At 60.7% G+C, this 14,854-nt stretch overlaps 2 protein-coding genes across 2 annotated transcripts in view; both read left to right on the plus strand.

Moving 5' to 3' along the window:
- The first annotated feature begins 562 nt into the window (after positions 1 to 562).
- ABCG4 (ATP-binding cassette, sub-family G (WHITE), member 4) lies at positions 563 to 7,951 on the plus strand. The gene is made up of 14 exons (XM_009329545.1): positions 563 to 800; positions 3,307 to 3,424; positions 3,508 to 3,640; positions 3,892 to 3,942; positions 4,127 to 4,272; positions 4,587 to 4,710; positions 4,958 to 5,072; positions 5,371 to 5,510; positions 5,835 to 5,933; positions 6,130 to 6,298; positions 6,873 to 6,973; positions 7,170 to 7,328; positions 7,497 to 7,615; positions 7,726 to 7,951. The coding sequence occupies exons 1-14, from the start codon at positions 572 to 574 to the stop codon at positions 7,949 to 7,951; spliced, it is 1,929 nt and encodes a 642-aa protein (XP_009327820.1). The 5' UTR covers positions 563 to 571.
- A 6,031-nt stretch (positions 7,952 to 13,982) lies between these two features.
- The window catches only part of NLRX1 (NLR family member X1), a 7,891-nt gene continuing 7,019 nt past the window's right edge, over positions 13,983 to 14,854 (plus strand). Inside the window, exons 1-2 of the mRNA XM_009329546.1 lie at positions 13,983 to 14,088; positions 14,650 to 14,776. The gene's annotated coding sequence lies outside the window, so the exon portion shown is untranslated. The remainder of the gene's footprint in view (positions 14,089 to 14,649; positions 14,777 to 14,854) is intronic.

Raw genomic sequence — 14,854 nt, forward strand, 5'->3', positions numbered from 1 at the left:
CATGCTTTGTCCAAAGAACTGGCTGGAACAGTCTGCTTGCTTGGCACCCCATACCTGTGTCCCCCGAGCCCTGGCTAGGCCAGGCAGAGGTAATTCCTGATGAGCCTTTAGGGACATCTAGGCACAGCTGGGTGTCCCTCATTGAGGGCAGAACATCAGCTCTCCCACATCCCATCTTGCGCCCACCATGGTGGACAGGAGCAGGGCAGGGAGCCCAGCAGCAGTGGGGCTGGGGGAGCTGAACAGCCTGCCAGCTCTGCTGCCAGAGCTGGACCCAGCCACAGGAGATGCACGAATTATTGACTGTGGAGCTGATCAGCTGCTCCTTGCCATGAGCCCCTTGATGCTGGCTCGACTGCCTTGGCCCGGTCCATTCTTCCATCTAGCTGTGGGTTCCAGATCACAGCTGGGCAGTGTATCATAGGATGGAGGGGGGCAGTGAGGCCTGGAGCCAGCAGGAAAGGGTGTGAGAGGATTTGCTGTGGGCTGGTCCCTGGCCCCTGCAGTCCCTGGCCTTGGGAGAGGGGCCCACTGTGAGTCGATCCCTGTGCGTTTCCTACAGAGCAGCAGGATGGCCGAGAAGGGTATGGATCCCGCGTGTGTCTCCATTGCCCTGGAGGACACAGTGTGCCACGCCAGCCCCCCAGATGCCCCACTCCTCACCACCCACTTGAAGAAGGTGGAGAACCACATCACAGAGGCCCAGAGGTTTTCCCACCTCCCAAAGCGCTCAGCCGTCAACATTGAGTTCATTGACCTGTCCTACTCTGTGCGTGAAGGCTCTTGGTGGAGGAAGAGAGGTAGGAGCTGCCAGCTGGGGAAGGGCAGGGGAGGGGACCTGCAGGGCTATTGCACCCCTCTCCCGTTCTGTATGCCTTGATCTCACCCAGGTCCCCAGCATCTTCCTCTGTGCTGGATTCATCGCTTCTCTGCTAATTCCTGCTCTAGGCAGCCCCAGTCTCTGCAAGCATAGAGCGCCTCAGCTCTCTGCCTGCCAGCGGGAGCTTGCCTCAGTGCATGGTAGCGGGGCTGCACACAGGGAGCCACAGTGGGAGATGCTGGAGCCACTCGCCCTGTGCTCACCCTGCTGTCCCCTGTGGCAGTGGGGGCTGGCTGGGTGGTCGGGCTGTACGGCCCTGTGGTCTGTCTGAGCGCCAGGTCCTGTTTGCAGCCATGCTGGGGCTGACTGTCCTTGCTGGGCGCCTGTGGGTGGAGGGCAGGCTTGTGTCCCGCAGCAGTTGCTGCGCACCTCTGCTGTGCAATGACAGAGGAAAGCAGATCGCATCCCAGGGAAGCCTCTGGCCAGAGCTGCATGAGGGAGATGGGGCAGATTTCCTGGTTCAGGGGCAGCTAGGATGGATTAGTTTCCCCAGTCGTGTTGTTTGGGGTATGATGCCCGTGTGCGATGTGCTGACAGCAGGAGACCCCAAGAGGTGCCCCAGCTCAGAGCCTGGCAAGGAGAATATGTGTGACTTGCAGGGGATTTCCTCTCCAGCGGCTCCCTGTGCAGCTGAGGCCACGGTCCCCTTTCCTGTGTGTGACTGGCCAAGAGCTCAGGGAGGGGAGAGGGGAGAGGGGAGGCAGATGGTTGCTGGTGGGTGGTAGTCTGCTTTAATTAGCTCTCTCAGTTAATGGGATGCCAATCAGGCAGCCCCATGAGACGGAGGGGGAGCTGATCTGCAGAAGCTGAAGGCTGGCAGGGATGAGCGGGGGGCCTGGGGTGAGCAGACCGAGGGCACAGGGCTGCTCAGTGGGGTGCCCTGCCAGCCAGGAGTGCCGGATGAGGCCTCTGACCCTGTTCCCAAGCAGGCTCTGCAGCTAGGGAAACTGAGGCACTGAAAGACAGTGGCACCGGCCCTGACACCCCGCAGGATGAGGTCTGCCTGTTTGCCTGGGATGCTGAGGAAGCATCCTAGGAGGAGCTGTGGTACAACCATAGGTTCCCGAGAGCAGAGTGTGCCGTAGCACCCAGGAGTCCTGGGAACCGGCTTGCTTGCCAGTGGGCCAGTGCCCGGGAGGGAGGGGGAAAGGCTCGAGCAGCTGGACCAGAGAGGAGCATGCTGATGGGTGCTGGGATCCCGGGGTGGCAGTAGGAGGGACTCTCCTCTACCCTATGCCAGGTGCAGGAGCTGGCGGGGAGCTCCCGGTGCCTTTGGCCGCAGCCCCCAGGATCCAGCCGGGCCGCCCCACTCTGCTGAAGCAGGAGGTTACTGGCAGTCAATGAACGCAAGTAACCGCTGCGCAAGCTGCAGTGGCGCCGACGTGAGCAGCATGCGTGGTGCCGGAGCCGTGTGCGTGGTGCCGGGATGCGCTGGGGGGGGCTGCCGGGCATGCTCATTCTGCTGTCGTCACGCACAGCCCCCTGCCCTCACCTCCTGGCCCTTGCTGCCCCTCTGCCAGCGGAGTCCACTCCTGGATGCAGGGCACCTGACTCCGAGGGGTGCAGGGGATGAACCGGGAGCTTGCGGTGCCGGACCCCCTGTCCTGGGGATGGATGAGCCAGAGGGACTGCCCCCCTAGGGTGGTACTAGGACTGTGAGCTGGTCCAGCCCTGAGGCTTGCCCCAGTCTGTGGGCAGGGGATGGACGTGTTGCCCTCGCCCAACACCAGCTGCCACCACAGGGCACATGGGGGGCATATTTCCAGCAGGGAAATGCTCAGGCCCGGTTCATGGTTCAGCATGGTCCTAGCACCCTGTATACCATTGCTGTCCTGCCAGGGCTGTGTTTTGGGAGTAGCTCCTGAGAGCCTGAGGCTGTGCCTGTTCCCTACTCCCAAGACATCATGTTCCTTCTGCCAGAAAATGCTAATCAGCTGCGTTTAAAGCAGAGATAATTCCAGGTCTGATTAGCAGTGGTTGCTGCTGGGTGTCACAGCATGAATGCCAATGAAGGCAACAGCCGGGCATCCAGCAGGCCTGGGGACTCTGCCTGCCCCATGCTACCCTGCTTCTCGTTGCCCCTCTCCACTGGCCCTGGGGACTGGGATCTCACAACGTGCCCAGGACCGATGTCACAGCCTGGTAATCTTCCTCAGCAGCTAGGTACCCTGACCCAGGGATTTCTATGGTCTTTGCCATGATCCAGGGCATGTGCCTCTTTGGCGCTGGAAATCAGTGGGGCCAGCCAAGGACCAGGGTCAGGGATGGTGCTGGAAATGACAGCTGCTGTAGAGACAGTCTCCAGGCACATGCAGCCCCTGGCATGATGCATGGAGGTCCTGAAGTCCCCCAGGTGCTGGGATGGCATCGCGGTCCCTGTAGCACTGCTGCTCTTGAAAGCCGAACCCATGCTGCTCTCCCTCCAGGGTACAAGACTCTCCTCAAATGCCTGTCAGGCAAGTTCTGCCAGCGGGAGCTCATTGGGATCATGGGGCCCTCGGGTGCCGGGAAGTCCACACTCATGAACATCCTGGCTGGCTACAGGTGAGGCTGGGGGGAAGCCAGCAGGTCTGGGAGTGCAGGGCTGGGGGTCCTGTGCTACATCCCCCCATGCCTCTTTCCTGCAGGGAGACCGGCATGAAGGGCCAGATCCTGGTGAATGGCCGGCCGCGGGACCTGCGTACCTTCCGCAAGATGTCCTGCTACATCATGCAGGACGACATGCTCCTGCCACACCTCACCGTACTGGAGGCTATGATGGTGAGCAATGCGGGAGCCAGGCAGCCTGCTGGGCTCTGTGGGGTATCCTGTGGACTGTGTCCTCGGGCACAGAGCCCACACTGACATCAGGCATTTCCAAGGGCTCTGGGAACAAAATCATGCTGTTCTTGCTCCCTTCATCCTGAGCCACTGCTCCCAGCCCTCAGCCGGGCAGGCACGGGGCCACAGTGCAGCCGATTCTGTTCCCTACATCTGATAGTCGTGTCTCCCTGCCCATCCTCTCCCTGCAGGTCTCTGCTAACCTGAAGCTGAGTGAGAAGCAGGAGGTGAAGAAGGAGCTGGTAAGTGCAGAGGAAGGTGGGCCTAGGCCCCTCATCTCTCCCCAAGACAGGGACAGTAGGGAAGGGAGGGCCCTGAAGGGACCAGGGGATGCTGAGGGGCTCCCAGCGATGGAGGTCTGAAGGGAGGTAGCAAGGATGGGGTGAGGGTCCATGGGAGCCCATGGTGAATGAGGCTGTTTCCCAGGTGAATGAGATCCTGACGGCCCTGGGGCTGCTGGAGTGCTCCTACACCCGCACCATCTCACTGTCGGGGGGCCAGCGCAAGCGCCTGGCCATCGCCCTGGAGCTGGTGAACAATCCTCCAGTCATGTTCTTCGATGAGCCCACGAGGTGAGGCTGCAGGGGCCGGGGCTCCCTGGCACTGCCTGTCCAGCTGGGCTTCCCCTGCTGTGGGACACCGGGGTCCCGGCACCCTCTGGAGCACAGCAGGGCTGTGAGACCTGAGGGTGGGATGTGACTGTGCCCACCAGGGCTCCAAGAGGGCTGGGGCTGCAAAGGGATGCTCTTCTCCATTGACCTGGGAGGAGGGTGCCCACAAGGGGAGGCAAGTGGGGGCATCTTTAGGATGTACTTCTCCCCCTCTTAACTCTTCCCTTCTTTCTCTGCTGTCTCTTTCGCCTCCACCCCGTCCCGCATGGCCACAGCGGTCTGGACAGTGCCTCCTGCTTCCAGGTGGTTTCCCTGATGCGGTCCCTGGCTCAGGGTGGGCGCACCATCATCTGCACCATCCACCAGCCCAGCGCCAAGCTCTTTGAGATGTTCGACAAGGTTTGGGCTGAGCTGGGACACAGGACTCTTCAGGGGTGCGGGGTCCCTCTGGCCCCAAGACCCAGGAGAGAGGCTATGGGAGGGATGGGCTGCAGGCATTTGACCTGGGGCTTGTGTGGCACGCAGCCCTGATGGCCGGGGTCTGGCAAGGGTGCCCTGTGTCACCCTAGGACAGGGAGGTGGGTAGGAGCAGATGACAGTACCCTTGGCTGCTCTGCATCTGCCATATCCTGGCTTTTTCTTGCAGCTGTACATCCTGAGCCAGGGCCAGTGCATCTTCAAAGGCGTCGTGACCAACCTCATCCCCTATCTGAAGGGTCTTGGCCTCCACTGCCCCACATACCACAACCCTGCTGACTTCAGTGAGTGCCCCTGCCCCAGCTGGGGCCGTGGTGAGGAGCAGAGGGTGGCAAGGTCCAAATCCAGTGCCCAAACCCTAGGGGCTGGGCATTCCTCCAGGTTGCCCAGGGAGCAGGGCTTCGCGTGCCCTTCCCGTTAGGTGCTGGCTGGGCAGTGCTGCTGTGTGGTGCAGCATTGTGGGGTGGAGATTGTGCTGGGCTCCCACCCCCCTGCTCCACGGGGTCATGGTCTGGGCAGAATGAGCAAAGTGATGGCAAGGGCTGGCTCAGTACTTCTCAGAGGTCCTGTCCTCTTCCACAGTTATCGAGGTGGCCTCAGGAGAGTACGGCGACCTCAACCCCGTCCTGTTCCGCGCTGTCCAGAATGGAATGTGCACCATGGCCGAGAAGAAGAGCAGCCCTGACAAAGCAGATCCATCATGCCCGGCACACTGTGTGACGGTGAGTGGGGATGAGAGGAGCCTCCTGCAGTGACGGGGAGTGGCAGGTAACAGGGTGCCCATCCAGGGACACCTCAGTCCCCTCTGCCCCACGGTGCACGGCTATCCTGTGATGCCTAGAGCCCCTTGGACACGGCGGGGAGCGTGGAGGTGTTCAGCCAGCCTCTGCTTCTCTTGAGCAACAGCTCTGTGCTTGCAGCTGGCAGTGCCTGTTCTCACCAGGGGTGCTCACAGGGGGCACCCTGGGAGCGTTTGGGTGCCATCCTAGTAGGGAGCCCGTGTTGTGAACTTGACCCGTGTCCTTGGCTTGTCTGTGGTCTTGCAGGACGTGGACCACATCGAGAGCCACACGTTTGCCACCAGCACTTCAACCCAGTTCTGCATCCTCTTCAAGAGAACCTTTATCTGCATCCTAAGGGACACGGTGAGGGCAGGGGAGGCTGGGCCAGGGCTGAGGGGATGGGGCCTGTTAGTCACTGGGGGCAGGCAGAGACAGGAGTTGAATGGGGGATGGAGTGGGGCTCACCCTTGAGGAGCAGGCAGGCTTTCATCTGCTGCCCTGTGATGCTCATGGGAAGCGGCCCTGCCTCGCTGAGCCCCTGTACCCTCTCTACCTGCAGGTGCTGACCCACCTGCGATTCATGTCCCACATCTGCATCGGGGTGCTGATCGGGCTGCTCTACCTGCACATTGGCAACGACGCGGGCAAAGTCTTCAACAACACTGGCTTTCTCTTCTTCTCCATGCTCTTCCTCATGTTTGCCGCGCTGATGCCAACCATCCTCACCTGTAAGGAGCTCCTTCCCCCAACACCCATTCGCTGCTTCCAACCCTTGGGGCAGAGGGGGGTGCTCCAGTTGTGTGGGAGTGTGTCTGCTGGGCAGTGTGTGGTGGAGCTAGATGAATTGGGCAAAAGAGGGGAAATGAGAGGAGAGGAAAAAAATTCAAACAAAGAAGAGGGGGAAAACTTCTGTTTGGGTGTATTGCAGTTTTGCCCTTTATTTAACGTTTGGCTATAATGTACTTGCTGGCTCAAAGCAGAATGCTGGAAATTTTTTTTTTTCCTGAGAAAATGTCTGTAAAACTGCATTTTCAGCTGCTTCACCTCTCTTTCACTTCCTCAAAACGTTTGCCTAAAAACCCCCAGCCAAATTGGCTTTTCCATGCAGAAAGTTCCCACATCGGTCACCGCTTTTTTTCCTTGGTGAAGATTTGAGCACCCGCTTGTGGCGCAGGCAGGAGGCTGCCTGGTGCTCTGTGCCGGGGCAGCATCACATCTGCCTGCACCGGGGCAGGTGGGCGTGGGGGCTGGAGCAGCCCAGGCCAGGGCACTGCTGGCTGCTAAATCCTTGTTTCCGTGCAGTCCCCCAGGAGATGTCTGTGTTCCTGCGAGAGCATTTGAACTACTGGTACAGCCTGAAAGCCTATTATCTGGCAAAGACCATGGCAGATGTGCCCTTCCAGGTGAGCTTTCAGCTGGACTGAAGCGTGGCCCTGATGCTGATGTGCCTTCCTTGGCACAGCCAATTGCCCGGCTACCCCAATACCCCAGGCTGGCCTTTTGAGGGGTCCCTGCGGCCCTCCATCCCCCAGGGAGGGTCTGTGGGGTAAGGATGGCCATGGGTCCAGCAGAGCGGTCTCTTTGCTTGCCCCTCTCCAGGTGATCTGCCCCATCGCATACTGCAGCATCGTGTACTGGATGACGGGCCAGCCACCTGAAGCCACACGCTTCCTCCTCTTCTCTGCTCTGGCCACCGCCACGGCCCTGGTGGCCCAGTCCCTCGGGCTCCTCATCGGAGCTGCTTCCACTTCCCTACAGGTCAGACGGGGCCCCAGCTTTGCCTGTTATGTGGAGATGGGAGGAGAGTTGCAGGGGGTCCCACGACAAGGAGGGGTGGAGGGAAGCGTTGCCCATAGGCAGGCGTGAGTGCCACAGGCAGTGCGCCCAGGGACAGGGACATGACACCCAATGGCCTCTGCTCCCCAGGTGGCCACCTTTGTGGGACCCGTCACTGCCATCCCTGTCCTGCTCTTCTCGGGCTTCTTTGTCAGCTTCAAGACCATCCCCACCTACCTGCAGTGGAGCTCCTACGTCTCCTATGTCAGGTGGGATGCTGCACTCTGGCCAGAAGCTCCCTGCCCTGGGCTTCCATGGGCTGGGGAGAGAATGGGGCTGCCTGTGCCACGTTGGTGACTCGTGGTGTGCTCTGCCCTAGGTATGGCTTCGAGGGTGTCATTCTCACCATCTATGCCATGGAGCGCGAGGACCTGGAGTGCCTCGAGGACTTCTGCCCTTTCCAAAAACCCATCAAGATCCTGCAGGAGCTGGACGTGGAGGAGGCCAAGCTCTACCTGGACTTCCTCATCCTGGGCATCTTCTTTGTCATCCTGCGGCTCCTGGCTTACCTGGTCCTCAGGTACAAAGTCAAGTCAGAGAGATAAAGGGGCCCCAGGGCCCCAGTGCCGTTCCCGGGCCTGGCCTGCTGTGAGAGACTGTTCTGCAGATGGACACAGTGCTCCTAGCAGGTCACGGACCGTGGTGGAGGTGTCGGTAGGTGCCAGCCAGGCCTGGCTCAGTCGAGAAGGGTTTTGAGACATCTCGGAACTGTTTTAACCTTTCCACACACTCTTCATTGCAAAAGTTTTGTACAGCCCTGGCATGTGCCACCCTCTCCCCCAGGACTGCAGAACCCCGCGGAGCTTGGATCCCCTCTTGTCGCCCCTGTCTGGCACTGCCCTTCTCCGCCAAACACATTGGGACACCGGGAACAGTCCCGCGGAGGCGGCTGTCCGCCAAGCAAGGCCAAGAGGAGCCGGCTACTCCAGACAGGAGGGGAGCAGTGCCCTGGGGCTGCCTGATCCTGGGGCTGAAGCAGGGAAGAGACACCTGCAGAGCATGGATCGGTAGCGCAGCACATAGCCCCGTTGCTCGCCCTGGCCAGCAGCATGTGTGTCAGTGCTAAGAAGAGCCCAAAGATGCAATAGGCCAAGTTGCACAAGGCTTTAGTGTTTCCCGTCGCTGTAGCCACAGAAATTGCTGCATCCCCTTTTTCTTTCTGCATAAATTCCTCCCTCCCCTTTTTTTTCTTCTTTTTTTATAAACCCCACTGCTTCCCAGGCTTCATGGAGGGGAAAGGGAGCCAGCAGGCAGGGAAGGACTTGGGGCTCTGTCTCAGACTTCTGCTCGGGTGCCATCCTCAGAGATGGGATCTTCAAACCTGGGGATGTGGCAGGGTCTGTGGGAACTGGACAGTATTCTCAGACCTTAGGGAGTCTCACGTTCAGTCCCTGCTGTCTTTGGGGCCTGAGCCAAGAGGATAAAATCAACCAACATGGAGAGAAGCGACTGGTCCCTTCAAGTGTCGCATGGAGTAGGGAGGATTTAGGTTCCCACACCCTGCCAGTGCCAGGCGGCTGAAAAGCAGGGCTGGGCTCAGCTGTGCCATCGCTGGAGCCTCTACTGCAGGAGAAGAGCTGGCCTCGAGCCCTCCCCTTGCACCGTCTCGCTCCTCACTCCTCTTCCCCCGTGTCCTGGTTTCGGCTGGGATAGAGTTAATTTTCTTCTTTCACAACTGCGGCTGACTCAGCAGAACAGGGAGGATGAGCCTCGTTCAGTACTGTCTGTGCAAGGAGGGGATGCCAGCCCCAGGGACGCCCAGCCTCATCACAGTGCAAACCTCCCAGGGTAACACTGTGCAGAAGGGGGTCCCAGCCGTGCCAGAACTGGAAAGCAGGTGAGAACTTGGAGCAGTTTGTTTGCATTGGCTGACCCTGACACTGGGAAGGGCTTTGCGCTTTGTGACTGGTATCAGGAAAAGGTCCCTTTTGGCAAGTGTCTCTGGTGGCTCTTTCTAAGTCACCTGCCTCTCCGCACCCCTTGCAGAGGAAAGACATTTTAGCACCTCATTGGCTCTCCAAAGGAACAGACCTGAGACCAGAGCTGGTGGGGCATCTGCACATGCTGCTGTGCTGGGAGCACAGCACGCTGCTTAGCCACATAGCACAGGCCTGTCTGGGTGTGCTGGCACTGGTGTCGTGGGGCTGCACTGGTCACCCACGCGCATGGGAACCCACTGCTTTTTAGTGAGCACAGACATGGGAAAGGCAGCTCTGCCCCATCCTGGCATGCTGGGCCCCGGTTCAAATGCAGTCTGTGAGATGCTGCTGCCGGCACGCTCTGAGCAGCAGGGGATTGCAGGGCAAATGCCAGATTTCAGCAAAATCCTTGAGACTGTTCTTTGCTTTTACTGGCTTCTGTTGGGACTGCTCCACACAGCAGGGTCTGGCTGGCCTGCAGGAGGACAGCAAACGTGTGGCAGCACTGATGCTGGGCACTCAGCAAGGTCGGGTTTCCCCTGCCTGAACAGCATTGCTGTGAGGAGCTTGTAGCCATGGGGCTCTCCTGCACAGAGGCTCTGGAAGCAGGACATGCCCTGATGCCTTTTCTATGCTGAGCATTGGGGTTTTCCCCAGGGGCTCTTGTCTGACTTACCGCTGTCCCTCACAAAATTCCCCTCCGCTCCTGGATCCTCCTTTACTGCCAGCCCTGTGCCATGCTTTGAAATGGAGCCGTGCCAGCTTGGGGGGCTGCAGTCTCCTGGGCATGATGCTGCCAACTGCGGCTCTAGGTGCACAGTCAAATGGGGAATGGTCCCCACGTCTGCTCTGTCATCAGGTGGATGGATGGGCAGGGAGCCAGGGGGATGGTGGAGCTGCAGGCTGTCACCCTTCTCCATCTCACCGTCTGTGAGGCTGATGGGACCAGTGCCCCGCTTCTGTCATGCTCCTGGATTGTGGCTAGTTAAGCCTTGCCCAGCGCAGGGTGCGCACTGCTGGGCTGAGGGTTTTCCCCTGGATGGATACCAACTCAGCAGAAGGTGCCAATGGTGCAGCTTTGCACAGCTCCTGCCTCCTGCCCAGTCCCTGGCAGCGGGGGCTCTCATGGTGGGTCCTGCTTCCTGCACACTGGAGGCACTGCTGTCCCCAGCGCTGTGTCCTGCTGCTGTCTGCACCCAGCACACGGTACCTCCTGGGACACCCCTGTGCCATCGCAGCCAACACCACCACCACTCCCAGAAGGACCAGGATGAGACGGGCTAGTGATGGCCCATGTGAGGAGCAGAGGGGGCTACCAGCAGGCACTCATGACTGCCACTGCTCATGTCCCACATGCACAGGGATGCTGCAGTAGAAGCCTTCGCTGGCCTAGCCTCTGCTGCTTGCAGAAAAACCCCATGGGACAGGCTGCCCGAGCTCAGCGTGGCCAGAGGGAGACTGCCAGGGCAGGTAGCTCCACAGGTGGCTGCTCGGACCAGCCTGTCCGGGATGGGGCAGTTGGCAGCACCCCCAGGATTCCAGGACAGTTCAGCACAGCCCAGGCCTCCTCCGCTGGTGAGTGCGCGGGTTGCAGAGTCCTGGCTGACCAGGTACACGGCCACTGCGGGGCAGAGGGCCGGGGCGAGCTCTGGAGATGGCTGTGTCCCCGAGCTGGGCAAGGGCGCTGGGGAGTGAGGGTTATGGGCCAGGTGCTCCTCGTCCCCAGGGCCAGGGCAGCGGGAGACCTGAGGCACCCCGGAGAAGGGCACTGGCACTCCCAGTGGAGCCAGCAAGTGAATGTGTTGGTATGAAGGGGCTGCAACGAGTGAGGGATCTGGGCACCCCGTGGCCCAGAGGGCCTGGGTCTGGCAGACCCTGCCCCAGGCAAAGGCACCCTCAGTGGTGCCCAAGGGCAAACGGTGCCCAAGGAGTGAACTGAGCCGAGGTGCCGGAACGGGGCCATCCAATGCCCCTTCCCTCTCAGTGAGGACAATCCCAGAGATGGTGGAAGGCACAGAGAAATGCAAAGGGACGAGCACGTTTGCACTGAGCCCTGCAGGCTGGCGTGGCTGGGCTGAGCACTTGGGGTTTATTGCCCTTCCGCTGCCTGGGTGGCCCCCTGCCCTGCAGGAGCAGGGCAAGAGGGGTTGTCTCTGCCCTGGCATGGCAGAGGGATGGGGTACAGCCGCCCTGCTCTGGGGTGTCCCTTAGTGGAGCAAGGCTGGGCCACTCCAGCCCACTGGCTAACAGGCATCTCTCCAGGATGGTGTCTTCAGGGCAAGATAGGCACCGAGCCGGGCTGTGGCAGGACTCCTTGGCAATAACACTGGTCGTTTTGTGGTGTGGGGTCAGGGGTGCCCAGGCTGGGTCTTGCCTTGTCCTGAGTGGGTGGGGAGCACCCATGTGCTGGGCTGGCACGCAGCAGTGAGGATGCACTTTATCAGAGCAGGGGAGCGGGTCCGTGGGTGCTTCTGGCTACAGGAATCCCAACCAGGGTATGCGTCTGGATAATCATGAGGAGCGTGATGGAGGAGAGCAGGCTTCCTCCCTCATGCCTCCTCTCCCCTTCTGCCCCCTGCCTTCCCTTGCAATGCACTTTGAATGGATGAGGATGTGATTCAGGCCATGGCTCCAGCTCCCTGGGAGCACCGGTTGAACCTCAACCCATCTAAAACTGCTTCAGCCCCTTGGCCTGGCTCCTTCAACCCACAGGCAGCGTTGTATCAGGTACTGCCTCTCCCCCATGTGTGCTGTGAATGCAGGCAGGCAAGCAGGGGTATGGCCTCTCACCTCCACGCATGTCCAGGCCACCTTTGTCACATGCACAAGAAGAGCAAATGCATCGTCACCTGGCTGGTGCTAGGATTTGCTGGAGGGGAGACTGAGCTAGCACAGGGAGGGGATGGGGCTTCTCCCAGGGTTTCACCCCTCTCTCAAATCAGGCAATAAAACAGTGTTTCATTCTCACTGTGTGTGGACACCATTTGTCCCGTCCCTCTGCCATGGGAGCTCCTGGTGCCACGGGCAGCCACAGGCTGCCCGGGATATCTTCATGTGTCCCTGCCACGCTGGACCCTATGGTTTTCCAGCCTTTGCCTTGTCCACGTGTGCAGAGGAGGTTGTACAGTGGGCTGCACGTGTGATACAGGGCAGGGGTGGACCATGCAGAGAGGTGCAGCTGTTGAAACCCGTGCTCCCACATGACCAGAGGTGAGCTGCTTTTTCCCTGGGACTGTTTGCCAAAATAAGATGCAGGTAACAGCCCAAAGGCCAAGGGAGTCTGCTTGCACAGCTGTAGCTCTGCTGTGGTAGCATTTGCCCGGGTCCTTCTGTTTTGCTGGGGGGAGGCTGCAAAGTGGGGCCAGGGCACCGCTGCCCACAGCTGCAGCCTGGCAGGAACCAGGCAGGGCAGAGGTGAGCTCCTGGGCTCTGGGGGGAGCATGGGGCTGCTGGCAGGGCCCTGCTGGCTCTCCGGGCTGTGCCGCACACGCAGGTAAGTGCCCCGCAGGGACAGGGTACCTGGGTCCCAGCTTGCTGCTGGTGCTCACCGGTGTCCGGAGGGCCCCAGGAGCTGTTGAGCAGGTGGAGATGTTGTGGCTTATTTCAGTCTTTCTGAGATGCCAGCTGTACTCGTTGGATTTCACACATCAATAAAACTTATATTTATAGTGTACTGCCTGGATGCCTCCCCTCCCTGAGCGGCCAGAGGGCATGCATGCAAGGGGAGATGTGCATGCCTGGGTACACCAACAGGCGTCCCCGCATCAGGGTGCGGAGGTGGGTGCTGGGGGGTGGGCAGCACGCGGGCAGGTGGCCGCACACATTGAAGGCTTGCGGGGACGTGCATGTCCGTGTGGGCTTTGTGCAGGCCTTTGGGGTGCGAGCATGGCCTCTGGCATTACTCGGGTGTGAACCCTCAGCCCCAGCACCACGGCTCGGCACTGCCTATGGCTGGCTGGTGTGGGGCAGTGCTTCCTAAGACAGCACCCAGGGACCAAGGAGAGTGCACGCAGCCCCGCAGACACTGCTGGGTCGGGTCTCAGCACTGCCTTACTGGGTTGCCAGAGCAGATCTGCAAGCAGCAAGAGGGTAGATATATTATGTCTCTCTGTGTGAGTGTGTGTGCATGTCCATGCATGTGTGTTACACAGCCAGGCAAAACCAGGTGGTGCTGGGCTGCCCTGCCAGCACAGCTTCCTCCGGGCTCTCTTCCCTGTGCGACTGCTGTTGTCCTGCTCCCTGCACCGAGCTCTGTGTGAGGTGGTCGCAGCTGAGCACGGGGGGATTTCACTCCGGAGCAGGACTTGTCCTTGCGGGCTCCTGTTGCACAGCCGCGCACCAGCTGGGGATGCAGAGCCACCAGATGTGTCCAGAGGAAAACCTCCCCTTGCACCATTGCTGGTAAGACCCCAGGACCCCCCCCCATACTGTGTGTGTCCCTGTGTTTGGGGGTACAGGTGTTTTTCCTTGCCGTTGTGCCTGCCGGCCCCTCTGCTCGTCCCCAAAGTGGGGCCGTGGCTGCTCTCCTTACCCTGCTTGGCGGAGCTGGCAGGCGCTGTGTGCGGGGCGGGGCCGGGCAGGGCAGGGAAGTTACAGCTGCAAAACAGCCGCCTCCGGAGAGGAGCCTCTTCCTGGGCCAGGGATGGAAGGAGGCGGCTGAGCAGCACCAGGCTCTCCTCCATGGGCCCCACAGGCTCAGCGCCTGGCAGCACGAGCACAGGGAGCTGTGGGCTCAGCCTCCGTGGCAAGGAGCCTTGCTAGAGGTAACCCTGCCGCTTTTGGCGCGGCCATCGCTCTTGTTTTGCTCAGCGCCAGCCTCACCATTGCCCTGGGCTCCAGGTCCCCGCACTGCCAGGGCCTCGGCCACCGTGTCCCTCCGGACGCGGAAGCAGGGAGGCGGGAGGCTGCGGTAACCAGAGCGCAAGGGCGTGTGGGCCGGGCGTGCACCAGGGGTCCCTGAAGGGGGACCGCAGCAGACGGGCGGCGCAGGGCCTTCCGCTCGGTGGCGTGCCCTGGGTGGCAGAGGGTGCCGGGACGGGGCTAGGAGCCAGGCATGGGACGCACTGGGGTTCGCTTGCTGCAAAGGCCTCGAGGCCAGGACACCCAGGTTCAAGGTCAGCTCCACTGTCCCCACCCCTGTGCCTCAGTTTCTCCACCTGGATAACATGACGAGGGACTGCAAAAAGCCCAGGCTGTGGGAGGTGTGAGCAAACTGTTGCCCTGCTTATCCTCTCCTGGGGGAGGCCAAATGCAGAGAGATTTGCACGCTGTCCCTTCCTATCTGCTGGGCTTTGCTTACACTCTACCCCCTCCCTGTGCCTCAGTTTCTCAGGATGTTGGGGGCTGTGAGTGCAACCTGTGTTCCTGAAGGATCACCCTGCTGAGCTGGGGTGGGAGCCTGAGTCAGCGCCGGCACAGCCGGTTCTGCCGGACTGGACCATATTGGGGCAGGTAAGGCTGGGCAGGGGGCTGCTGCGCCACATCCCCGGGAAGCAGAGCTGCCGACCCCGTCCTCTCTGCCCCGCCGCG

Source organism: Pygoscelis adeliae, unplaced genomic scaffold, assembly GCF_000699105.1.
Source record: "Pygoscelis adeliae isolate BGI_AS28 unplaced genomic scaffold, ASM69910v1 Scaffold268, whole genome shotgun sequence".
In the NCBI taxonomy this organism is placed as follows: Eukaryota; Metazoa; Chordata; class Aves; order Sphenisciformes; family Spheniscidae; genus Pygoscelis; species Pygoscelis adeliae.

Excerpts from the sequence above, each read along its gene's own strand:
- ABCG4 (XM_009329545.1), top strand. The coding sequence starts at position 572 with ATGGCCGAGAAGGGTATGGATCCCGCGTGTGTCTCCATTGCCCTGGAG. Across the intron at positions 3,641-3,891 it reads CCGTACTGGAGGCTATGATG|GTCTCTGCTAACCTGAAGCT; the intron begins GTGAGCAATGCG and ends CTCTCCCTGCAG. Across the intron at positions 4,711-4,957 it reads TCTTTGAGATGTTCGACAAG|CTGTACATCCTGAGCCAGGG; the intron begins GTTTGGGCTGAG and ends TTTTTCTTGCAG.